The sequence below is a fragment of the Opisthocomus hoazin genome, chromosome 8, assembly GCF_030867145.1.
Source record: "Opisthocomus hoazin isolate bOpiHoa1 chromosome 8, bOpiHoa1.hap1, whole genome shotgun sequence".
Taxonomy (NCBI): domain Eukaryota; kingdom Metazoa; phylum Chordata; class Aves; order Opisthocomiformes; family Opisthocomidae; genus Opisthocomus; species Opisthocomus hoazin.
Genome location: NC_134421.1, coordinates 43,277,714 through 43,304,316, shown reverse-complemented (window position 1 = coordinate 43,304,316; position 26,603 = coordinate 43,277,714). Strand labels below are relative to the sequence as shown.

Genomic DNA, 26,603 nt, shown 5'->3' with positions numbered 1-26,603 from the left:
TGCAAAATTCTTATCACTATGTCAATCATGCTTAGCTGTAGTGTCAGCCAGCACACTAAGTATGTATACAAAGATATGATCTCTGGGTGAGGAGCTCGCACCTGACTGTACCACATGAACAAAGGAGAGGGAAATGAGAGACGTATACTCCCTTTCAGGAGTGGGAGGCTAAGAGGGATTTTCTCAGTCACTTGTGAAGTCCCTGTAGAAACTTCAGAATGCAGCTTAGTCCTCCTGATTGCCATCAGCTGTAGCCCTTTCTAGAGCTTAAATGTTATTTTTTTTCCTCTGATTCCATGGGGGACACATGGTAGGACCTGGTACTCCACGTGTTATCCTCACTGATAGTTTGAAAGGAAACCTGTCTTGTCAACAAAGAGACCGAACTCTTAATTTCTAGAAGCCTGGCAGTGCTATTCCTCTTCAGGGATCGATTGGATTACAACCTCCGGGGCTGTCAATCCAACATCTTTCAAAACAATTGTGTGTACTGGTGGCTAAGAGAGTATTTGGGATGATTGTTTAGCTCATGCATGCAAGAATGTTTTAAAATGAAGTTAAATTTCTTTTAGTGACTGCATGGCGATGTCTGTCTGTTATTTTTTTACTCCAATATGGTTATACCGACACTATTTTTGCCTTTGTGATAATCAAACTCTGCATGGTTCCATTTTAACTTTTTACTTGGGTGTCAGATCTGTTGCCTCCCCAAACAATAAATGATAGTAATTACAGTATTTTAAAAGTGCTACTGAGGAAAATCTGATAGATCTTGGAGCATTTTACAGAGGAGGTCAGTGTCATTCTGTTTTTCCGCAGAGGAGGAACTAATGCTGTAATTCCATGACCAATTTAGATGTACGCTGTCTCTGAAGAAAGCAGACTCATCCCTGCTCATTCCCTCATTCCCATCACCCTCTTTGTATGCCAACACAAGTGTTTGTGCTGCACTTTGGTGATCTGACTGACATGGGCTAAAACTAACCCAGCAAAAGATGCTGCCTGACCTGTATCCCTTCCTGAGGTTTGTGCAGACAGCAATGCAGGGCTGGGAGTGAGTGCCTGAGAGCAGGAGGGAAGCAGAACTGCCTCTTCTGGCAGTCGGGCTGGCTTTGCTGGCATGGTTTGAGCACAAGGTATGAAGAAACCAGATAATTTCCAGCAGTCATCTAGCAAATCAATGACAGAGCCAGAAAAAGGCATTGACTTTCTTGACAATTGAGGTATTCCATGTCCTAGAAAAGGAGGCATGAAAACCCTTACACACCTGGGCCAGCTGTTCACACAAATGTCTTTGGGTTGCACCGCATCAGTCAGCTTGCCGAGCCAAATATGTTTGTTTTTCGAGATGTGCTTCACTAGAAGAGGATAAGCGTGATTCCTTTTGACTTTCACTACTTTCTGTTTTAGGGACTGCATGAAAATGGGAGAAGTGGATGGCAAAAAGATTGGCTGCACTGTTAGCCTTTTGGTTTGTATAATACTTTTCTTTCCCGTTTTGATTTTGGTTGAGCATTTTCTAGTATACAGCCACACATTTGAATAGGAGGTACCTTGCTTCCTGAAGCAGTTTGAGTGGAAGTTGACAGGATAAGGGTGGTTCTTATGACATATAATATGAGATATCCCCTGAAGACTGCAGGCTATCTATTCTCTTCCTAGAAGAGCCAGGAATGCGGCTCAAGACCTGCTCTTGTCATGTTATCACAACAAACCAACAGTGCCAATTCGTAGTATGAAGAAGATTTCATGTTTGTTTACAAGATGCATTTTGGTTCTGGGCTAGTTTCCATTGACAAGTTTGTTGACTTCCGTTAACCTTGGAAAGTTTCCATTTTCATGGTGAATGTTTTGGAAAGCTATATTTTTAGTCAGAGAAAAAAACAGAATAAGCTGACTTGTAATTCTGCATTTTTGACGTCAGTGAAACAATTTGGTATCACTTCTAAGTAGCAGTTGTACATAAAAGAATAAAGGATTTCTTCAGTGGGAAAATAGTGCTCTCTAAATAGGGATGATGTTTACTACGTAGCCCTAGAGCAGCTGGCTTTCTGTCAGAATCTCTGGCATGATTTGAATTCTGTAAAGCACCTGGATTATTTTCATCCTATCACTAAGGAGTTTTTGAACTATTATTAGCAAATCATCCAAGATTTGCGCAAAAAGAAAATTCAAATATTTAAAAACCCCAAAACACCATAATACTTTCTAATGGGATTTTCAATGACTTCTGCAGGCTAAGGCATATTCATTTCCTAATAATTTTCAGACAAATTTTAATACTATTTGCACACCAGAGAAACAATGAATACTATATTTTGAAAAGGACATTTCAACTACAGGAGTAGCACACGAATTCGAAGATATTTGCTTGCCATATGATGGATGGACTGGTTGTCATCTTGAAAGATGTTTTATGCAATGACTAATTAGAGGAATGTATAATGTTAAAATTATTTGAAGTCCAGAGGAGGAAGCAATATTTCATTTTTCACCACTATTTTGAAGGTATTCTGACTTCCAAAGATAAGAGGACTGGTTGGCATGAAAAGAGAATTTGTATGTTGTTTTGCCATAGAGGTATATGCTGTTCTTCCAGAAAATAGAATTTCCCAAGTTATCATATTATCTGGAATTATGCCACATCATGAAATATGCAGAAGGAGCATGCACCAGCAGCAATAACGTAGATGAAAGGAGAAGGTAGGAACTTTTTTCCTACTCTCCCAACCCTCTGGATCATCTGGAGTAGGTTTCAGATTAGTAAAGCTTGTTTGGAAAAGCTGGTTTAAGAGGTGTCAAATGGAGTTAGTTCCTTATGCATAAGAATCACCTGACTCCCATTGGAAAGTTTAATTTCTAATGAAAGAACTCTGCCATCACAAGAGCTCTACAAATTTGTTGAAAGTATATTGAATAACTTTTGGTAACTGACTGAGGAGTTTTTCTCAGGCACCTCTGGTCCTCATGGTGGTTTGACGTTTAATTGATATTTCAGGTGTTATTAATTTAAAATTATATAATCTTTTTAGAAAGAGGAGATTTTCCTGTGGTGCTCTACACTGGCATATGACATCATGCCGTTTAAGTAGAACGTGTCCACATTGCCTGTTTGAATGTTGTTTTCAAACTGCTTTTTCTTAGGAAAAGTCTGTATTTAATGAGGGAAGTCTGCTTTTTACATCATGTCCCATTTTGAAGACTACATCTGTTACATTTAATATCTTAAAATAGTTTGTTGAAAAAATCACGGCACCTTTCTTAGCACAGTGTATTTGCTGAGCTGTGACTGGGCCGCCTTGCTGTGGCCTGCCTCGCAGACTGACTGGGCATTGTCAGAGCTGAGCTTCAGAGAAGAACCAGCTGATTTGTGTGATTCAGACTTGTGACAAATGCTGGGGCTGTTAGTGCTTAGGGATGAGAGCCAAGAAGTCGAGTGCTGCAGTTTAGGGCCATATTTTGTCTTAATCTTTATGCTTTATTGCTCGCAATTCTGTATTGTAGGTTCTGCTTTTGTTTTTCAGACAAGTAAATGTGAACATCCAAACAGATATTTTTTCATTTTCTCTGCTAAAGAGCAGCAGCTGTTTCTGGTTTATGCCTTGTAAGAGGAAAAGAGAGGTCTTTGGATTATGAAGGCAGATGGTTGGCTAAAGGGGGCCTGTCATTACAGAGCTATTGATACATAGTCATCTTCTCAAGTCAGTTAAAAAAATACTTTCTCTATGAAGTTTTTATTTTGATATTTTCATAATTTTCCTCCCGCCTTTCTCTTTGTTTCCTAAATTGAGTTATTATCAGTGGCACAGAATAAGAATACTGTACAGTAGGGGTAAAATTTTGGCCACACGTATAATTCAAAATAGTGATTTGAATAATAGAACAGAAATTTTTAATTGCTAATGAGGACCAGTGCTAGATTCTTCCATCCTGTAAATTTTTATTAACCAAACCAAGGTATCCTGAACGCTAAGTATGGCTAGCAGGGGGACTTTAGCTACATGTCCATAGTGAGAATGGCAATATTTGTGAACAGTGCTATAGGGTTGTGCTCCTCTCCCTGTAACTTTTTCATACTCTTTTTTAGGGCTTGCAAATAAGTAATGAATGTTTTGAGCTAAGAGTTCTGGTGTTGCATTCCATATTTTATCCATGTAACAACAAATAGCAGTTATATGTCCAGAAATCTTTAGCCACTTCTAGAAATTTTACCCTGGATATCACTTTAGAGTGCAGCTCTATTTCAGTGTTACAATGCAATATTTATGCGTCCGTTATCAGTTCCCAGCATCAGTCAGGGCTGAAGAAGTCACGTTTTTCATTCAGGATCATGCTGTTTGCAATACCGGATAGTCCTTTGTAAATCTACCAAAGCCCTTCTGGCATTTTGCTATGACAGAAGGAAGCGTGGACATACCAGGTAGTAGATATTTTGTTAAAATATGAATATTTTAAAATCAACATACAGCTTTCAGCAAGATGTTACATGGCCTAAGTAAGGATATATGGGTACACTTTTTGGATGGGTTATCACAGAATAGAATCACAGAGTGCTTTGGGTTGGAAGGGACCTTTCATATTTATAAAGAAAGAACCATCAGATTTCAGTTCTATCCAGTTCTTCCTCTTCTGTTCTATGAGAATATAAATAAAAAACATTCAGGACCGTGTTGACTTGTTGACTGAAAATGTACTATTCTATTTACTGTTTCTTACTCTAATACTGCAGTTCTGTGTAATGACTTTAGTACACATGAAACTTTCAAATCTATGCATGTATTTCTAGAGCGTTATGTTTGAAATTTTTTCTTTGTAACCACTGTCATATATTTGTTAACTACTACATTTCATTACAAAATTCAATTTTATTGCAGAATTTTTACAAGACTGAACTGAACAAGGAAGAGATGTATATTCGTTATATTCATAAGCTCTATGACCTGCATCTGAAAGCACAAAACTTCACAGGTAATAGAGTACAAATTAGAAAAGATGTTTAGGACTGGTCCATGATTGGCAGTCATTTGCAAACCTGTAAGCTGTATCCTCAGTGCAGAACATACCAACCCAGGCAACAACTGCGTTTCCTTGCCCAATTAATCTCTCTCAAAATATGGCTTTTTTCAGCCCCCTAACTCTACTACTTGCTGTTCCACGTTGAATGTAAATGACTACTATGGATACACACTAACAATAAATGTGTGATAGGGTCATTCTTCACCCAAGAGGAGTAAAGTTTAGAGGAAGTTTTTATGAGTCCATTTGGTACTACCTGAGCCTATGTACTTTTTTGTAATACTGCTGGTTAGCTGTTTGGTGTGGTGTTTCTACACAGCTGTGTTTCAGAACCTCACTTTTGGGTTAAAAAAAGAAAAGAAAGGAAGACCCATATCACTTACTGATGATGAGACAGAGACCCTAAAACCTGTAACAAGTGTAGCACTTTGCTGGTGTCTTTCTGAATCTTCACATCCCCCATTTGCAGTACTATTGTGCAGGATTTGTCAACGCAAATGTAGTGTCAGGGCTGGGCGTTATCTTTGAAATGAGCACCATGTGTGTGGTGGTTGTTTATACAAGATAAAGTGCACTTCATTTGCGTAACTGCATGCCATCAGTAGTTGTTGGAGAAGATAAAATCAGTGTCTCTTTGAATTAAACAATCTTTGGTTGACAAAATATTTAACTGACCTTATAATACTTCCATCTTTTCCCCAGTGTTTGCAGTTGCAACTGCATGTGTTCAGAATCTGTCCAGAATTTTTTCCTTCTTAAAAGCAGCTTAGTTGGCTGAGGGTCACTAGTAAACAAGCTACAGGTACCTACTGCCACAGCAAATTTCCTTATGTTTTTCTGCTATCCATAGGAAAGATCCTTTGCTTTGAATTTCCACAGTCCCTTTGCAGTTCGTGGGTTTAAAGTGTAGACGAGATGGCAGGATATGTTAAGGAGAGATTTTAATTTCCTCATGTGACCTGGCAGTAGTGAGTCACAATAGAGTTTTGATTATCAGGCAGTATCTTTGCCACAGCTGGCTTTTGTGCCAAGCTATTCATTTCCTGATTTTACATAACAGATCTTAGTAACTCTTTAAGCAATGTTGAGTCCCCTTTACACACTGGCGGCTAATATGTGTCCAGTTTAACTTCAGCAGTGATATGAACCTATTTTTTTTTTATTGTTTTGCCATCTGTTCTTATTTTAAACAGTATTTTGCTCAAAATTTACTTCCAGGACTTTGTAGTATTTCCTGTGTATTTATTATTAACATGTGTGATTCTTTCATTCTTTTTGGTAGATTCTACCACTTTGATTTTCTGTTTTAGCCATGAGAGCCTTAATGAAGGATTGACTCACACCCATGGCACTGGGATAGAGACAGTCTTACCACTAGAAAACAGACTTATGTCGTCCATTGCCTTGCCTTATCAGTCAAATAAGGCCTTTTGTAAATCAGCTGATTTGGTACTTCAGCGGCATTCCTACATGTTGCATCATTAGTTTCCTAACTGCATAGTTTCATTCTAGGGATAAAGCCAGCTTGTCCTTAAAATAATTTTTCTCTCCTTTCATAGTATGATTTACAGGACTGTTTCTAATAATCCTCTGTAAAACAAAGAAGCCCTTTTTAATACAGAACATAGCTTCAAATCTTTCTTTACACAGCACTCAGTTACAGCTATAAATATAACTCTGTTGAGGCTGAAGCACATAAATGCACTGATTCCTCTTGTGTCCCCTCAGACAGCTGAGAAATGTAATGAGATTGTCTTTGTATCTATCCATCTTAGAAATGTTTAGTTTTTTGAATCTTCCCTATATCAATTGAGTTTCCCACGTCATGAGTCAACCCTGTTTATCTCTCCTTACTCTTTCGGTGCACAGCCAATAGTTACAGACCTCTCCCCGAGGTACCAGTATGTTATCTGTTATGCTGGCCACTGCCAGACATAGGATGCTGGGTGGAGGGACCCTTTGCACTGTTTGACCAGTATGGCCATTCTTATTTTAGAAATCTTGTATATAGATTTATGATAACTAAAAAAAAAAAAAAAAAATTGGTGTGGCAGACAAAAATATGTTAAAACGAAGAACTTGCCTGCCAGGTTAGAAAGGAAGGGTCACAGAGAGCTGTACTGACGTGTATTTATGCTCTGCTATCTTTTGCTTCCTTGTGCTTTTGAATGATTTGTTGTTATCAACTTCATGGCTTTTTTAAATTGATATATAAACATGCTGCATATTTTGAGTACCAAACTGTAGCTTGAAACTGTGACAAAGGCTGTTACCAGTCAACCATCCTGAAAGCTGTGTGATGCCAGAATTAAGATTGTCTGTGCAACTTCAGCCGGTCTCCCTTGCACGTGTGTATTGCGGTGCAGCATCATTTTGCACCATGCTTAGCATTTTACAACATTGGGTTTCAAAGCACACTCTCCCACAAACATCTGCCGCAGTGATGGTCTTTCAGCCACAGGTTCTTAAGCTGGACGTGTAAGAGGAACACTACCGTTAGAAAAAAGCTCTAGAGTTTGGTTTAAGTTGCCTGTCTCATGGAAACTCATCTAGCAGGGGCAGACGTAGGATATGGTTGTCTGGGGCAAACTTACCTTAGCAGAAAAAGTACTTTAGTAGCTATATTCTGCCTTATTTACAACCTATAAAACCTGCAATAAAATAAGTACAGGAGGCGACTTCTTTCTCCAGTGCAGTACATCTCCAGAACATGGCCCATCTTTGTGCTGACTCACTCAGGCAAAGTGGTCCTGTGAGTGGAAGAATAGACTGTGAATGCTAACTTGGAAAACAATAATGTCATAACCAGTAGTAATTCTGGTGTTTTGTAATTGGCCAAAGTCTGACTTTGCAATAGAGAGTTTTAGTGTACTGTTTCTGTGGAATTCTTTAAATCAAACTTATATTCCCAGATAATTTCTACCAACGATGATCTAAAGATTACTACACAGTTCTCTGACCAGAGAGCAACAATATTCAAAATATTCAATCTTATCAACAATAATATTCAAAAATATTCAATCTTATCAACAATATTCAAAATATTCAATCTTCAAAATGGGCAAGAAGGAGGACCCAGGGAAATACAGGCCGGTCAGTCTCACCTCCATCCTGGGAAAGGTGATGGAGCAGCTTATCCTGGAGGTCATCAACAAGCAAGTGGAGGAAAAGAAGGTTCTCAGGAGTAGTCAGCATGGATTCACCAAGGGGAAATCATGCCTGACCAATCTGATAGCTTTCTACGATGACATGACTGGCTGGGTAGATGAAGGGAGAGCCATGGATATTGTCTATCTAGACTTAAGCAAGGCTTTCAACACGGTCTCCCATGACATCCTCCTAGGGAGGCTCAGGAAGTATGGGCTGGATGAGTGGTCGGTGAGGTGGATTGAGAACTGGCTGAATGGCAGAACTCAGAGGGTTGTCGTCAGTGGCGCTGAGTCTAGTTGGAGGCTGGTAACAAGTGGTGTCCCCCAGGGGTCAGTACTGGGCCCAGTCTTGTTTGACTTCTTCATCAACGACCTGGATGAAGAGTTAAAATGTACCCTCAGCAAGTTTGCTGATGACACCAAACTGGGAGGTGTGGTAGATACACCAGAAGGCTGTGCTGCCATTCAGCGTGACCTGGACAGGCTGGAAAGCTGGGCAGAGAGGAACCTGATGAGGTTCAACAAAGGCAAATGCAGGGTCCTGCACCTGGGGAGGAACAACCCCATGCACCAGTACAGGCTTGGGGCGGACCTGCGGGAGAGCAGCTCCGTGGAGAGGGACCTGGGTGTCCTGGTGAACGACAGGTTAACCATGAGCCAGCAGTGTGCCCTGGCTGCCAAGAAGGCCAATGGCATTCTGGGGTGCATTAGGAGGAGTATGGCCAGCAGGTCGAGGGAGGTTCTCCTTCCCCTCTACTCTGCCCTAGCGAGGCCCCATCTGGAGTACTGTGTCCAGTTCTGGACTCCCCAGTTCAAGAAGGATGAGGAGCTACTGGAGAGAGTCCAGCGGAGGGCTACGAGGATGGTGAGGGGACTGGAGCATCTCTCCTACGAGGAGAGGCTGAGGGAGCTGGGCTTGTTCAGCCTGAAGATGAGAAGGCTGCGAGGGGACCTAATAAATGCTTATAAATATCTGCAGGGTGGGTATCAGGAGGATGGGGCCAAGCTCTTTTCAGTGGTGTCCAGTGACAGGACAAGGGGCAGTGGGCACAAACTGAAGCACAGGAAGTTCCGTCTGAATATGAGGAAGAACTTCTTCCCTCTGAGGGTGACGGAGCACTGGAACAGGCTGCCCAGGGAGGTTGTGGAGTCTCCTTCTCTGGAGATATTCAAGACCCGCCTGGACAAGGTCCTGTGCAGCCTGCTGTAGGTGACCCTGCTTTGGCAGGGGGGTTGGACTAGATGACCCACAGAGGTCCCTTCCAACTCTGAACATTCTGTGATTCTGTAATAGGTTTGATTCCTTCCAAACCTATAAATAAATAAATTGTGTGTGCAGTTCTAAATTATTTGTTATGGTAGAGTGTTACAGCTCAGCTATGAGGGATTTATTTCTCTGTAGAAAGAATGGAGTCTATTAAGCACACATCTGCTTCTGCATTTCCCTCCCAGCCCTGATCTCTTCTGGATTGTGTCCACAGTCCTGTCTATCTTCTGTCCTCTACTGGTGTTCCTCATCCTCTGGTCCTTTTTACATTGTTCAGACAGCAAAGCCACTGAGGGTTTCTCCTTAGCAGTAGGGAAGACTAAGGCTAAGCAGGAAATTGTTTTTTTATTTCTCTGTCCCCTTTGTGTTGTCAGACTCCAGGAATACTGTCCCAGTGACTCCACTTTAAATAGTGTGTGAAAATTGTAAGCTGAATTTATTATAGCTGTAGATAGTAACTCTGTCCAAAACCAGCGCTACTACCTGTCTTATACTTGAAGTAAATCAGTTACCCATTGAAATGGTGCATCTCGTCAAGAGCATTCACATTTCTGTGTACTTTGTTTGGCAGTTTTATTTGTTTGGTGTTCATCAGTACTGTGGTATAATTTCTCTTGCAGAGGCTGCCTACACACTCCTGCTGTACGATGAGCTGTTGGAGTGGTCTGATCGGCCACTGAGAGAATTTCTCAACTACCCCATGCAAACAGAGTGGCAGCGTAAAGAGTGTCTCCATCTGACCATCATTCAAAACTTCGATAGGGGAAAGGTGAAATAGTCCTGTGTTACTGAGTGGATCTGGCAAGGATAGTTTGTTCATTTTAGGACGTTACTTCCAGGGTTGCAGTCTTTTCTCATAGAGAAGGGAAGTGTTTGCCATTGCCTGATTAAACAGTTACTTAGTGACGCGGTAGGTTTCTTCTAATCCTGTGTTTGTGTCCTAGAAATCCCACGCTTACATGTGGGAATAACGTGCACTTGTGCAGCAATTTGCTTTCTAACTGTCAAAGCACTTTATGAAAGATAGTGTAATTTCTTCCCATTTTAAAGGTGGTGAAAATGAGCCATATGATGAAATTCACTTAGTGACCGAGTGAGGAAAACAATTCAGGGGTCTGGATTATAAGGATTATGTTTACACCTTCTAAATCACGTTGTGTCTTTTAGAATAGCAGTTGCAGAATCTCTAATAAGGAATGGAGTTTGGGGATCGCAGTTCGTTGTCATCAGTGAGAATGCTTATTCTGAATTATGAGCAATTATCATGTAGTCTAAGATGTTATATACCCTTTGTGTGATGATTTGTCTTGCTGATAAACAAGTAACTCATTGCAATTCTGTGTAGCTAGTGTCATATCCATGTAAGCCTTGTAAATGTATTCAAACTGATACTGATAATCTTTTTTTTCCAAATATTCTGTAATCACCTTACAGATTTTAAATTATATGGTGCAATAAAATATTTTTCCTATCTACAAAAATTAAGGAGGTTATGTTAAGAATACATTTTTAAAATGTCAAAGTCATACTGTGTTGAATCAGTCTCATGTAGCATCAAAAGAGAAGTGTATCACTCTTGCAATGACATGTCATAGAATCATGGAATGGTTTGGGTGGGAAGGGACCTTACAGATCACCTAGTTCCAACCCCTCTGCCATGGGCAGGGACACCTTCCACTAGACCAGGTTGCTCAAAGCCCCATCCAACCTGGCCTTGAACACTTCCAGGGAGGGGACATCTTATGTCTTATATGTCTTATGCAGCGATAGTCCTGTAAGAATCATGTATTAAATAAGTCTCTAAATATATTTTCAATCCCTCAAAGAATTCATCAGTATTCTCAGCAGCTAATCAGTATGTCTAGTGGACAATATGTCCAAGTATTTTCAGTTACTGGAAGTATGACTTAGTATAGAAAGAACAGACTATTCACTATTATATTATTATCACTTATTATCACTTATTATTCACTAATAAATCGTGAATTGTCAAACAGTTGCGTTGAAATTACTGAACATCTTTTACTTGCTTGCAGTGTTGGGAAAATGGCATTATCTTATGCAGGAAAATTGCAGAACAGTATGAAAGCTACTATGACTACAGAAACCTCAGCAAGATGAGGGTAATGTACTTTTCATCAATCAGAGATCCAAAAGCTTTTTAGTTTTGGTTATAAAATATTACTTAGAAAATTAAATTTGCAATGGAAAGGTCCTTAGGTTTGGTTTGCAAACTTTATTTTTTAGCTTACGGGGTTTTTTTCTACAATAAAAATTATAAAAAAGGTGTTTGCTTTCTGAAGAAAAAATTAGAAAAGAAATGATCTTGCAGTGTTTGTACCTGTACAGCGCCCCTTTTGTTTGCATACTTATGCAGAAAAATTATATTAGAAATTCACTTTCATTTGTTTCCTATGATTTGGCCAGGGGATGTGCTCTGTGCAGCCCTTCGCTAGGAGCAGCAACGTATCTTTGCAGTTGTAATTGCAAGCAAACAGCTTGCAACAAGTAACGTACATATTTGCAGTTATTTTATTTACTGCTTTAAATTATGGTCTGTTTAATATCATGTAGCCAAAATGAATCTTTCCTGACACAGCCTTCCTGCTTTCTGTCTCATTTTTCTTAGAACTCTAAGCATTGTTGCTTTCTTCATTCTTTCTGATACTGTATTTTAAGGATTATTCAGTCTTTCTTGTCTGCTTGATGGATTCAATTTTATATTGCATCTTCCTTTTTAAAATTTCGGTACGTGTAGGATGCTTGCTGTTAGGACTGAATGAAGTAGACTGAATCCAGAGCTTCTTAACAGCATTATGCAAAATTCTCAACAGAGAGCTATGTGGCAGTACTCCCTGTGATCTGCTTATTCCATATATATTTAGGTATCCCAGTGGCAGAATTGTATAAGCAAAAGCAAATTGACTGTCATCACGTCACTAAAATAATTAGTTTATGCACGTTTAAGTAATTGTACTTAATGTGTTTTGTGTTTGAATTGGGAAATATCCTTCTACTATATCTGTTCCACCTTTTTTAAACCAAAAATAGAGGTGCGGGGGTTTCTCATAGCAATATATAACTAGGCAGCTATTGATACCATATACACATTAAATAGCTGTCTGCATTACCTAAAATAGGGCTAATACTGGGGATTTTTTCACAGTGTTAAAAACTTGAGAACGGAGAATACTTTGCTGAAATATCACCAGAAAAAAGGGGAGTGATATTGAGATCACTTTGTGTCAGTGTTTTGAGTGAAATGAAAGGAGGATGTATTGATCAAAAATGATGTTAATTGCTACTGTGAGGTTTTTAAAGGAACTCACATTTGATGCTCAAATCATTGGAATCTGCTATGATTTGGACACAGCTCTCTTGAATATGGAAATTGGACTTTGCTGACTAAACTGACCAAATTACTGCCATGTGTTTGGATGACTAGCAGATTACTGGGTCATATGTTTCTATTACTCCCGTTTTTCATTAAAGATCTATGCATGTTGTCATTAATCTATTATTTTACCCCTTTGATATAGGTACTTCATATTTAAAAGCAATTTTTTTTAGTTCTTGGAAAATTTCAGGTGATTAAAGGGTATAATTATTTAATCTGATGCATGCAGAGGCTTCTGGATCTCTTTATTGTTGCTCAGAGATGCACGGCATTTCCAGCACTCCAGAGCAGCATGCTGAAAGACCCTCCCTTTTCTGATAACTTAAGGTAAAAATGTGTTTTCAAAAAAGACTAATTGCATTTCCTATCAATCTCACCCAGATGATGGAGGCATCTTTGTATGATAAAATTATGGATCAACAGCGTTTGGAGCCAGAATTTTTCAGAGTTGGATTCTATGGGAAAAAGTTCCCGTTCTTCTTGAGAGTAAGTGAATTGAAAATAAACAGAATGGAGTAATTCTGGAATTCATGCTGTCATTCATAATGACTTTCTCTATGTAAGAATTTGATCATACCATATGCAAGTTCTTATCCTATGAGAAACGGGGAATTCTTTGTGGTAATTAATGAAATAGCCTCATGTTTTCAGGGTTCAGAAAAAGTTCTGTCTAATGGAAGGACAAATGCAAGGCTTCCAGAGTCCCACATAAACTTAATATTTGTGTTTATGTTGGAAACCATGCACCTATACTATTCCACAGACCAGCATCATCTTTTCATGGTAGTTTGTTCCCTTTGTCCTGTGCTGTTTCTGCTGGTGGTCACTCAGAACGCTGTCAGAAGAGGTATCACTTGGCAGTAGGACAATCTGTAATTTAGCATTTAAGTAATTACATTCCCAAGTTCCTTTTTTTCTTAAATGACTTAGAAATTCAGTGTGCTGAGTTTCATTGATTATCAGTGTACCGAATTTGGTAAGATACATAAAGTTAATCTTGATCATTAATCTTGGATTCTGAAGTTACTGAAGTGCCCTTGAGAATGTTAGTTGTGTTTACGCTGTTCCCCTCTTCACAGTCTGCAGTGGTTTAGCTGCACTGACTGTCTCACCTCGGGAAGAGAACAGAATCCGTCTTATTCATGGAGCCGCTGCAATCATAATCCAAGCTCCTCTTCCTGTGGTAATTCAAATAAGTGACAAAGGAGCCTCCTCTGTATGGTGGAGGCCTAAAAAGCCTGATTTTTCTTTGCCTTTGTGGTGGGGAAAATGCTAAACTCCAGATGGTAAATATAGCATGAAACTTTCCCCTTTAAAAGCAATCCACAGAAGGAGTCTGGTGGGCACACAGTTTTTGATATTACCTAGCTGTCATCTGAATATAACATATGTATAAAACAATTTGCAAAAGTTAATTAGAAAGAAATTAATGTTTAGATTACTAAATGTCAACTGATGAAGTAAAAGTACTGGAAAAAGTTGCACAATAATGAAGTACTTTCAGACCTGTAGGTCTTCCACTGCTTGTGCTTCTATGCAGGAGGTATTTATGCGTTCTCCAAATTAAATGTACTTAGCACAGATTGGGGCTCGCAGCACCAACAAGGAACACCTCAAAACTTACTGCGTTTGATTTCATTTTTTATGCCAAAGCAGTTTGTAAGTCTGTCTGTGTTTGCTATATGAGGAATAAAGAATAAATCTTCAGAATAAAGCTTTCACGTTTTAATTTGTAGTCGCACAAGAACACTATTGCAGCTGATTTCTCGTTGCCATCTCCATGAAAGTGCAGGCTCTCAGAGTTCAGTGCTTCCGGTCTCTGTTGTCACGATACTGCAAGGACAACAACTGTTTCTATCTAATTCTCCTTCAAGAGGAACACATTAGTAATGACTTTGAATTTTCTAATACAGATTTTCAAACGAAATTCATTTCAAAGTGTTTTTAGAAAAATGGTTAAGCTGTGTCCTTTTTTCAAACATGTGCAAGCAGAATCAAACCAAAAAGTGCTGTCCACAGCTACAGGAAGCCCTCAGCACCACCACGGTCAGTGACTGGTTCCAGCGGGTCCTCCAGATCTCATGGTTAGTGTAGGATGTGTATTGTAGCTATATTCATGTTACACAGTCTCAGGAAAATAATGGTGCAGCTTCATAGTGGGCATCCAGGTAAAATAAATTATGTTGGACCCAGGAGTATTCTTTTACTTCATATTGCAAAAATTGGATAATTTTAATTTACCAGGCTGATCACTGATAAACATTTAGAGGATAAGGCAAATTGAATACATTCTACCATTTTCTTATTAATTGTTTTTCTTCAGAATTGTATAACTTCAAAGCAAAGTTTCCTAGTTCCTCATGGAAAGGACTTTTGGCCCATTTCATTGTCTTAACTGGTTTTGTTCCGTATTTTATGCAATCTGATATGTTGTGTTTGTTACATACTGTAATCCAATAAGAGCAGTTTCTCCCTTCAGATTTTCATTAAAGCTTTAAGTGTAATCATCTGATTTTTCCAGACTTCGGAATAAAACATACTTTATATGGTAAAATTTCCTGCTTCTAAGTAACCTGTTCTTTCTAGGTTTCTTATTTTCACTCTTGCCTTTTGTTTCTTATTTTTTCTTTCTCAAAATGATGTAAAAATTGCCTAGAAAGTCTATATTTAAAATCGTGTGTTTGGCTCTATCTAATGATACCCAATTATTTTCACATAATTTCCTCTTGGTTTTTTTTTTCTTATTCTGCTCAGAATAAGGAATTTGTTTGCCGAGGACATGACTATGAAAGGCTGGAGGCCTTCCAGCAGCGAATGTTGAATGAGTTCCCACATGCCATTGCTATGCAACATGCAAATCAGCCAGATGAGACCATCTTTCAGGCAGAAGCACAGTGTATCCACATAATCACAAACCCATACACTGCAGTTACGTCTTTCGTCCTTTTAAAATAATGTAGGTACGCCTATAGCCAAATTCAATCACAATGTGCCTCCACTGAAAGAAATGGTAGGTAAGAATTCCCCTGCAATTTGTCGCAGTCACTAGATTATGTTGGGATACTTGTGTGTTTAATCGTTGGGTTTATTTAAAAATTCCTTGACAGGTTATTAAGATTCTTGCTTTAGCTAAAAATACTTGTAGAACTATCACCGCTGTGATAATGGTGTATCAGTTCAAGTTACAGTAATTCAAGTTCTTTCCATACAACATAATGTTAGCATGGCATGACATGTTGTGTGTAAGAATATATTTAGTTAAATCCCTTTACTCCATGTACTATTCCATGTAAGTAGCTGTATTTCAAAAATAAATACGAATTTTTCAACAAAACAGTACAAAAATCTCAAACCATCAAAAAAATCTCTCAGGTTCCTTTCGCAAGCCATTCATAGTCCAGAAGGATTTCATGATACATGCTTCTGTCATGCTTCAGGAGTCAATATGCTTTGCTGATTTCAGTGAGGTGGGATAGCCTTAACTCTTTACATACAGATTTGCAGATTTATGCAGTGACACCAATTCCAGAAAACCAGGAAGTCCTGCAAAGAGACGGCATTCCCGATAACATCAAGAGCTTTTACAAAGTAAATCACATCTGGCGATTCCGATATGACAGGCCATTTCACAAAGGGACGAAGGACAAGGAAAATGAATTCAAGGTAAAGTACCATGCACTTTCAGGATCTACTGGACCTATGGATGTATTTGCAACATCAATGATAGTTGTGTAATTGAAACATCATCTACAGTTGTGTTATTCAGCTGAGGGTGGTATAACAAATTCTCTAGAGGAGACGGTAGCTCAGATTTGACTATTTCCCTTCTCATTTTAATTAAAATAATGTGAAAAATGTATGTGAGGTGAGACGGTCTTGTTGTATATGGGAATGGGAGAGAAACAAGTACACATTTATTTTTGTATCAGCGATATAGAGAAGGCAGAAGTGGAGACAACAGAGCAGCCTCCAGAGGAGTTTATAAGGCAGATGGGAAAACATTGTTAAGTAGGTAATCTGGGGTATGGATAGGATTGCCAAAAGTTATCTCTCCCTAGAGCAAGGGAGAGACGGTTTTGACTAAACTACAGCATAATGTTCTGTGCCTGTGATAAGAAGACTGAAAACCACATCTGAATTTAGAGATTGTCTGAGGGAAGAGCAATAGTTCCTTCCCTAATATGTAAATGACTTCTGCTCCTCCTAATGAAAATGTCACACTTAAAATTCATCTTGCATTCTTCTGGTGTAACTTTGATTCTGACCCACTAGAAACACTTACATCCTGACGCAGAATATATTCTGGTATTCAGACACACAAAGAGAATTATCCCATAATAATTTTGTTATAAAGTTAGAGGAAGAACTGTAAGGGTAATAAATTAGCTAAATTAACTCACTGTTGTCTTCTAATTAAAGCTTGGGACTTTATTTTAATTGGACAGCTTATATATATTTTGTGTAAGCGCTTTCCTGTACGTTGATTTGTCATTTTACAAACCTCTTGCACAAAGTGTTGAACAGTAGTGCATTTGAGTATGCCATCAGCCATGCATTGTGGAATCTCAAACAGGACTTCACAGAGGAGAGCTGGTCACTCTGGGTGATCTGTAAGTTGTTCTGCTTTTGAACTCTCCCTCTTCCCGGATGTTACCTCGGAAAGGAAATATTAAAATGCTAATTTAGTTGTGAGTGACTTTTGGAGATCAGGGGACAACATATAATATAGAATAATACCATGTTTAAGCATGAAGAATCGGCAGAAATTACTGCTTAATAGTAGGTCCTAGAAAGAAAGGAGAAAAGTGAATGTCATAGGCTTCTGGGATAGACAGTTCAGTAGAAATTTGGATGGTATTCCTTTTTTTTAATGTATACTGTTACTTAAATGAAGGTATTCATAAAGAAAACTGAGAATAATAAGAAAAACGCAGAGGCAAATTAGGGAAATAAATTGTTTTTGTATATTGTAGAGTTTGTGGGTGGAGAGAACCACATTGATCTTGGTGCAGAGTTTACCTGGAATATCTCGTTGGTTTGAAGTGGAAAAACGTGAAGTAGTGAGTATGAGACTGGTTGCAATACATATTGGTTGATTTACTTCCTTAATCGTGTATTATTTGATTAACTACTTTAAGATTTATTACCCATTTCTAATTTCTTTGTGCAAGTTTTCAAGCTGGCTACAACAAAATTATTTACAAAGTATTTTGTGTTGTCTAGCTTCTCTTACTGTGAGTATTATTCAGAACCACCCTTATGATTCATTTAAACAGTTGAGGAAAAAAGAAGTTGAGAACAATAATGGGCAGCCGAAGGTAACATTTAATGTCGGCAAAGTAGTTTCTTAAAACGTAGCATGATGTAACATTTAATACTTAGAATTTCTGTAGCTTAACGTATCTTTCATCAGTATTCTTGAAAAGTAAATGTTCTCCAAGTTCCTGTACTATAATAAGCGCCGTGTGGGTATATCTCTGTGTCTGCCTAGAGCTCTGTTGAAGCTCCTGGATCTCGGCATGGGCAGGGAAGCATGCCTACGCAGAACCTGTGGGAACAGGGTCTAATGCAGCAATCTGTTACCGACGCATTGTAATTTCTTCTACTTCCTTGTTATTATATTTCTTAGAAAATCCTTAAATACATTTCAGTTGTATTTGGAGGAGTGCTCCTCCTATAAAGATGTCTAAATAATTGGTCAATTGTTAAGCCCAGGAGTATAACATCTGTAACTATTTTCCTTCCTGTCCAAGCCAGTCTGACAATAGTCCTATTAAATATAGGGATACCATTGTACAACTGATTTTCTCTCAAACTCTGTTGTGTTTTTCTTCTACAATAGCAACAAAATGTCACTCATTCACCATCCTGATATTCCGCTGTAGAAATCCAAAACCAGAATTTAGTAAAAAACAAAAAACCGTGTGTGACACGAGAAATTTTGTTAGTTGACTCTTACTGGGAGCGACCCCTAATATGAAGATCCTCAGTTTACTATGGAGTTACACAGAATCACAGAATGTTCGGGGTTGGAAGGGACCTCTGTGGGTCATCTAGTCCAACCCCCCCTGCCGAAGCAGGGTCACCTACAGCAGGCTGCACAGGACCTTGTCCAGGTGGGTCTTGAGTATCTCCAGAGAAGGAGACACCACAACCTCCCTGGGCAGCCTGTTCCAGTGCTCCGTCACCCTCAGAGGGACGAAGTTCTTCCTCATGTTCAGATGGAACTTCCTGTGCCTCAGTTTGTGCCCACTGCCCCTTGTCCTGTCACTGGACACCACTGAAAAGAGTTTGGCCCCATCCTCCTGACACCCGCCCTTCAGATATTTATAAGCATTTATTAGGTCCCCTCTCAGCCTTCTCTTCTACAGGCTAAATAAGCCCAGCTCCCTCAGCCTTTCCTCATAGGAGAGATGCTCCAGTCCCCTCACCATCCTCGTAGTCCTCCGCTGGACTCTCTCCAGTAGCTCTTCATCTTTCCTGAAGTGGGGAGCCCAGAACTGGACAGAGTACTCCAGATGAGGCCTCACTAGAGCAGTGTAGAGGGGAAGGAGAACCTCCCTCGACCTGCTGGCCATACTCCTCCTAATGCACCCCAGGATGCCATTGGCCTTCTTGGCAGCCAGGGCACACTGCTGGCTCATGGTTAACCTGTCGTCCACCAGGACACCCAGGTCCCTCTCCACGGAGCTGCTCTCCAGCAGGTCCGCCCCAAGCCTGTACTGGTGCATGGAGTTACCATTATAGTCACCATTTCCAAAAGTTAACTGTAATAATTTTTTCTGGACATGTGTACTAGATCATGACTGGGATTTGCGCTTGTATATTTTGGTAAATTATGGCAACTGCAGGCCTGTACTCTTCCCATTGCTTAGGTTTTTGCTTTTCCTGCAGTTCATGCTACCGGTGAGAAAAGCCTCCTCACCCTCTAGAGAGGACAGGCACATCCCACTCAAGGACTGCCCTTGACTATAACTTGATTATCAATTTAGCTCAAAGCTTACTTTCAGACTCCTCATCTGTAATGGCTAGTTGTTGGCTTCCCTTTCGGTGGGTGAACTAGCTCGCCCATACTTAAGCTCTGCTCTGTGCCCTTAACTACGGTGAAGCTCTGCCTGACCTCAAGTTACCAAGTAAAGTACTCTCAAGTAAAGTTACCAAGGACAGTTTAGCCCTGAATTCCCAGAGTTCCACCGCAGGCTGAAGTGTGTGAGTGTTTTGCAGCAAGGGCTGGGTGTCTCTCAAGGTCAGATAATGAATTGACAAGAGAGAGGGGGTTGTTTATTTTGGTCCTTGATTACATGTTAAAATTAATTCTCTCTGTGCTCGGAGCATACACTCAGGGAAAGCATAGCCCAGGTGAGAAGAACTTTTTCTGCCCCAGTATTCTAGAACATAGGAAAACTTCGTTTTCAAGAAATATAAAATTACCTTTAATATATTTTATCTTTCAACTGAAGATTAAGTATGTTGGCAATGTTCTTCACTCCTCTTCCAGGTGGAAATGAGTCCCCTTGAGAATGCTATTGAAGTCTTAGAAAATAAGAACCAGCAGCTGAGAACACTGATTAGTCAGTGTCAGACTCGACAGATGCAAAATATTAACCCTCTCACCATGTGTCTAAATGGGGTCGTTGATGCAGCAGTTAATGGTGGTGTTGCTAGATACCAAGAGGTAAGCAATTTATCTTCTGTTTATTAAAAGTCGGTCATAAGACAGTTTCTTACTGATTTCTTTCTTTGTACAGAGGTATCTCCTCTGTATAAACTGAGAACAGAAAGTGCTGTATCAATATTAGTTTTAATTATATCTATATTGCAGTTTTTGATGAGGTGAGGTTGCATATGCATGGCTTTATTGAAACAACCATTTTGCTGCAGGTAGTCCTGTAAACTTACTCCAGTGATGAGTTGATTCACAATTACCTTGTATTCTTTAGTGCTTGGGGGGCGGGGGGGGGGGGAATTTTTAATTAAATACTCAATTGTAACTACAGTATTATAATAAATTCCTTCTAAGTCAGGAGCTACTTCTGGCTGACCAGCAAGTTTACTTTTGCGTGCTGATAATTTTAATATATATATATATAATTCTTAACAAGAAACTTACTATCTTGAAGAATCATGTTTTTCTAGATCCTTCGTATTTCTCTTCTCCCAGATGTTAAGGAAAGTTATTTTTTGAAAAAAAATCTAGTAAGAAATAGTACATATAATTAAGAAATGTTTAACACTGGATTTATTCGCAAAAGTTGTTCCTCATTGTTATAATCTCTGAATTGCCTTAGGAGAACCTTAAATGTTTGGGATCATGTATTTCCACAAACTTCTGTGGAATTTTGAAACCGCAGTAAAAAGAAAGGAGGGATATTTTTGTTTCAGCCCAGCTTGATCTTTCTCCTCATAGCCTTACAAAATACTTGGGCCTGCTGCTTGCTCCTTTTCCATTGAAAATGTCAAGTTGAATAACATTCTGTCCACTTGTCTCAAAGGCTGCACAATTTGGTGTTCACTCAACAGTGTTAAATTTGATAAAATTGCATCTAAATTAAACTTAGAGAAATTGAGTCCACTATAGTGTTAGAATCTGTCGTTAAAACTGCAACATTATGAAAATTGTGAGACTAAAGCAAAGCAGTAGCATGTTTGATGTTTCCCAGCTGCCTTTAAACAACAGCCACAAAGCTGTTTGGCATAGTAAAGCACCACGAAGGGAGTCCCTAGAGAAGTACAGTCATGTCAGAGCCATGTCTGGTTTGAATTAGCAGTGTCAGAGCTAGCTCGGCATCTCTGCATAGCTTTCCATTCTTCACAAATATATTAAAGGTTCTAGCTTGCTCCTTTCTTACTGTTGTTCTTAACTGCAATTCTTGATCTCCTATGCAGTCTTCATGTTTCCATTCCCTTCTGTCCTCTCTCTCTCGCTATATATCTAAAATAGGACTTTTCACCAATTTGTGTTGTAAACACCAAAACTGATAGCAATAGTTGTGAGACTTGAGGGCAAAATTCTAAAAAAAAAAACCAACCCACCCATTCTCCTTGCTTGTCCCTTTTTCAGTCTTTTTATGTCTTCCTGTTATTTTGCCACCTCTTGTCTTCTACCTTCCTTCTTTTCCTCGCCTCTGTAAATGCTTTTCTCTGCCTATCTGTTTCACTTGCTTTTACCTTCTGCCCTATACAAAGCTCAAAACTCAGTCAGTCTTCGAGCATGTGGTTTGAGGTCAGCTTGACCATGTCTTTACTGATATCCTCCTTCCCTTCAGGCAACTTCCAAGCTTTAAGAAGTGTTAAGACCCAGCAGATAATGTCCTCTGGCAAGCTGCTGCCTTCTTGATTCTGACCTCTTTTCCTTCTCCCCCCCTTCATGGGATAAAAAGTAGCTGTCTGTAATTATTCAGCACTTTGGCTGGTGTCGCAGGTGTTAAAGCTATGCTTTCACTGGTTTCAATACAAGAACAGATTCCAGGAAAATCTACAGAGGTAATAGTTGTTATGCAGCACCTTCGTGTGTGCTAAAAAATGGCTGTAGACTGAACCACTGATTCTTTACAGTTTTTCTAAACACTGCTGGAGAAGCATGAAGAGTGTGGTTTGTGCCCACTAACACCTCTCAAACTGCAATTTATACTATGAATTACATTTCTTTTAGCTCCTTTACATGCGCTGGAAGAGTGGAGGCACTTTCATGATCAATTATTGGAAACCACCAGTTCCTAGAATGTTGCTGGATTTAGTCAAATTCTGTTTGTTTGGGTTTTTTTTTTTTCTTCTAAAGTACTGGTGACTTTGAAGTTAGATTATTACATGTCTGACTTCTATTACAGATCTGTAGAAATCTAAGCCCAAAACCACTGGGATGCCACCTGCTTGGTATTGAAAGAAGATTAAGCTTGTAGCTGAGGGAAAAAAACATCAGCTGGCAGAAGTTTAGGATTGGGATTTTAGCAAGTATCAGAGGGCTCCTTTTAACAATTTAAACATGGATTCGTATAATTCTACTTACCTGCAGTGAAAGAACCGTGTGAAATAAATGTTCTTCATTACAGCATCAGCATTTTCTAGATAGGTCTCGGCACTTCCTTGTTACGGGTTGTCACAGCATGAAATTCTGGAACTGAATCAGAGGAAGATGTTTGTTTATCTCCAGCTCCACGGCTCCCCATATTTACAAGTGATTCTGCATAGCAACGGTTTTAACAGCTGAAGTCGGGTGGAAAACCTTGTAGGAAATATATGAGGGAAATGCTAAGAAAGGTGCAAAAGGAAAGCACAGCACAGAGCAGACACTATTATCTGCTTAGCTCTGTGGATGGAAAACCATGTGTATATATAGGTGTGCACACAGACACCTTTTGTGACAAATGCGTTTTTGAGAAGGTCTAGGAATCTCTCAGATGACCAGCTGGACATTTTCCTTACACCATAGTGCCAAGAAAAATGGGTAGTTGCTGTGTTAAGAAAGATGCAATTGTGAACAGGGGAGTGCTGTGTCCAGGCCATTGCTGGTGGGTAAAATGACTTTGGGGTACTATAATGCTCAAATTTTACCGCTAGAGATGGGCTGGAAGGCCATCTAAGCTCATGAACGCGCCTGGATGTTGGTCAGATGTTCCTGAAGTGAAAAGTGTGGCTTTCTAACATCAATGTCACTGAGTTCTTTAAAACGTTGTTTAGATTAAAAGTGAATAAGAAGATAATGTCACAGCTCCATTAGTACATAAAATAGCACACAATTCCACACTGTTCTTAAGATACTTTTATATTTAAGGGATAATGAAGTTCCTAGTATGAAAAGACAAGAAAATCTAACCCTTCATAATAACTTGAAACTCCTATGTCACAATTAACAGGGAAGAGATACTTAGTTCAGGTGACCTATGTTTGGTTTCAACTCTAATTTGCAGGTTTCTAGTTCTGAGTCACGATCTGTCCTGGATATTGAACAACTGGTGCATTCCACTCGAGTGGCTACATTTTATTTGACCATAGTCTCCACCAATGCATATGTGAATAATTAATTATTTAGCATGTATTATGCTCTGTTGCAGTGGAAGTGATCCTTTGTTTTGAAAATATCATCTAGAAACTTGTTTTTAAAAAAAGGTTATGTGTTTTTACTTGCTTCATGTTACTTTGTGATTTTGTTCTGCTTAGGCATTCTTTGTTAAAGAATACTTCTTGAACCATCCAGAGGATGGAGAGAAGATCACTCGCTTGAGAGAGCTGATGCTCGAGCAGGTAAAGTGAGGAAGAGGCTGACTAGGTGACCTGCTCAGCTGTTCTAGCTGGAAGTATCCCAAAATACAATATAAAATTTCAGAGGTTAATAATTGCCCAGTGGTCTTCAGTATTTTCTGAATTAGATTCCAAGTAGACAGCAACTTTCTATACAAATAGGTTTCTAGGTCATGTTAATATTTGTTTCACTAGTCCTTTTCATCACCTTAATCACTTCAAACTATTCTAAATTAAAGGTTGAATGAGAGGCAAGCTTCTGTCTTGTGATGATCATACGCAAATATTTGCACAACATATTTTACCACTGCTACAGAATAAACATTATCTCATTGAAACTTTTGATTTGTGTGACGTATCTTACTGCTACTACAAAACAAACATTTTAACTACAAGGTGTAGTGTAAGAGGAAGAAACCTGAAAAAATCTTACTACGGTGGAAGATATCTAATAACAATTGCCAGAGTTAGGTAGGCAGTAAAATACACATGAAGTGATTAAACAGATGAGTATTCTATGCATTATATGATTTTTGTATTATTTTTTTATTTCCGAGACAACGACATACCAACCTCAAATATGAAGGGTCTCCATTTGGAAATGCTAAAAAAGTATTTTGATCAAATCATCTCACTAAGCATTTTGGTTTTTTTTTAGCTAACATTTACCTGTCATTGTTCTATGCAGCATGTTGAAATTTCAAACTTTATTGCCAGCTTGGGATAAAGAGGTCAGAGTATTGGAATTTGGCAAGATGGAAATTCCATTTTCTGTCAGCATTGTGGTATCTTTTGGTCAGATCAGCCGAAGGGACAGATCCTCAGACTGTATAAATCAGAATAGGTTCACTGAGCTCACTTTAATTTCATTTAGATAATGTACAGTAATTTACATTACAGTTTTGGTTTTTCAAACTATAGTTACTCTCACTAACCCTTACAATTTAGAACTGGAGTTAATAAGTTCCTATGACAAAAATGTGAGTTCCAAGCAATAGGAGTTAAACACTGTCTGGCACCTGCAGATGATTTAACAGACAACGTGGAGCATTCAGAAGGGTCGGGATGCCTCTGTGTGCGGGTGGATGTGCTGCAGTCCTGACCTAGGGTCAGGGATGCTGTGCAGCTGTATGCCCGCTCGCAGGCTGCCTGAAAACGTCAGCTAGTAGCTCTCATCCAAAGATATTACAGCATAGTGTAGCTATGTTGTTTTTAAATTTGAGTATCTGATTCCTCGTGTAATCAGTTCAGTATTTTGACCAAATTTGAGCAAGATTAGAGTTTTAGCAATGTTACTCTGAAGACTGTCATGGCTTGCATCAAGAATATACGTAAAGCCGCCACTTAGTGAGGTCTCTGGGGAGCTGGAATAGGATAGGGAACCGTGGACTTCATTGAAAATATATTACAGGGTCTCTGGTGGATGTGGTCATTGCTGTTGTTTCATGCTTTTTATAACTGTTCTTGTAGAAAACAGCTTTTATTTAGGGTTTAGAACTTTGTGAACTTTGTGAAGTTGCCATTTAGCCAGATTTTTCACTATGTTATCCATAGTGGTTTTGATATTGGAGTTGAATTTGCATAGGCCAGATCTTTGGGAAAGTTGAATAGTAAAATGGGAAGAGGCATAAATCCTCTTGTGTATTACTGGTTCTGGTCTTAGGCCTTGTTTGACAACAGGTCTGCCAGGGATTTAGACAGATGTTTTTAATACAATGTGCATTTGGTTGGATTTATTTGATTAGTGTCCAAATTGATGGTGGAAGCTTAAAGAAAACTGATCAAAAATACATTTTTCCCCTCTTTCCTCCTGTCTCTTCTGCAGGCCCAGATTCTAGAATTTGGCTTGGCAGTGCACGACAAGGTGGTGCCGCAGGACATGAGGCCGTTGCACAAAAAGCTGGTGGACCAGTTCTTTGTGATGAAGTCAAGCTTGGGAATACAGGTACATGAGCAGGTGCATGGATAAACCATGGGACTGTTTAGCTGCAGTACGGGTTGTTTAATTTTCCGAAGCAATAAATAGTGACATCTTTTGGTTCTTTGCCCACATTGCAACTTGTAGCACTCTTACAGTACCACAAAGCAAAGAGAAAGTTGTTAAACTTTCCATGCAGTGCAGAGAAAAATAGTCACGTTCTACTAAAGTATCATCAGCAAAAAGTTAAAATATTATTCCTACTAATGATGAAGGTGATCCAAAATGCAAATATAACTATTCAAATGACTGTGTCTTACAAAATGCATAATGATATTATGTTCACTTTAATCTTTCTTTAACAACTTGACAGGAATTTTCTGCCTGTGTACAAGCTAGCCCTGTTCATTTCCCAAATGGAAGTCCTCGTGTATGCCGAAATTCCATACCTGTTTCTATGAGCCCTGATGGTGCCAGAGTAATACCACGACGCAGGCAAGTTAAACGAGTAGAAATTGATAGATTTTGTTACTCATGGGAGATGGCCCATAAAATACTTTTATTGTGTGCACGCTTCCTTGTATGGTCCGCCTGAAGTATCTTCAGGCATGAATAGCT

General features: G+C 39.1%; 1 protein-coding gene across 5 annotated transcripts in view; it reads left to right on the top strand.

Annotated features, from left to right (window-relative positions):
- Positions 1 to 26,603, top strand: part of DOCK4 (dedicator of cytokinesis 4) — a 263,237-nt gene that overhangs the window by 221,958 nt on the left and 14,676 nt on the right. For all 5 annotated transcript variants that reach the window (XM_075427729.1, XM_075427733.1, XM_075427730.1 and 2 more), the window contains 12 exons: positions 1,411 to 1,471; positions 4,875 to 4,968; positions 10,053 to 10,201; positions 11,469 to 11,555; positions 13,211 to 13,315; positions 15,584 to 15,725; positions 16,326 to 16,492; positions 17,803 to 17,889; positions 20,328 to 20,504; positions 23,987 to 24,070; positions 25,893 to 26,012; positions 26,359 to 26,480. In XM_075427729.1, coding sequence (XP_075283844.1) covers positions 1,411 to 1,471; positions 4,875 to 4,968; positions 10,053 to 10,201; positions 11,469 to 11,555; positions 13,211 to 13,315; positions 15,584 to 15,725; positions 16,326 to 16,492; positions 17,803 to 17,889; positions 20,328 to 20,504; positions 23,987 to 24,070; positions 25,893 to 26,012; positions 26,359 to 26,480 — 1,395 coding nt within the window. The remainder of the gene's footprint in view (positions 1 to 1,410; positions 1,472 to 4,874; positions 4,969 to 10,052; positions 10,202 to 11,468; positions 11,556 to 13,210; positions 13,316 to 15,583; positions 15,726 to 16,325; positions 16,493 to 17,802; positions 17,890 to 20,327; positions 20,505 to 23,986; positions 24,071 to 25,892; positions 26,013 to 26,358; positions 26,481 to 26,603) is intronic.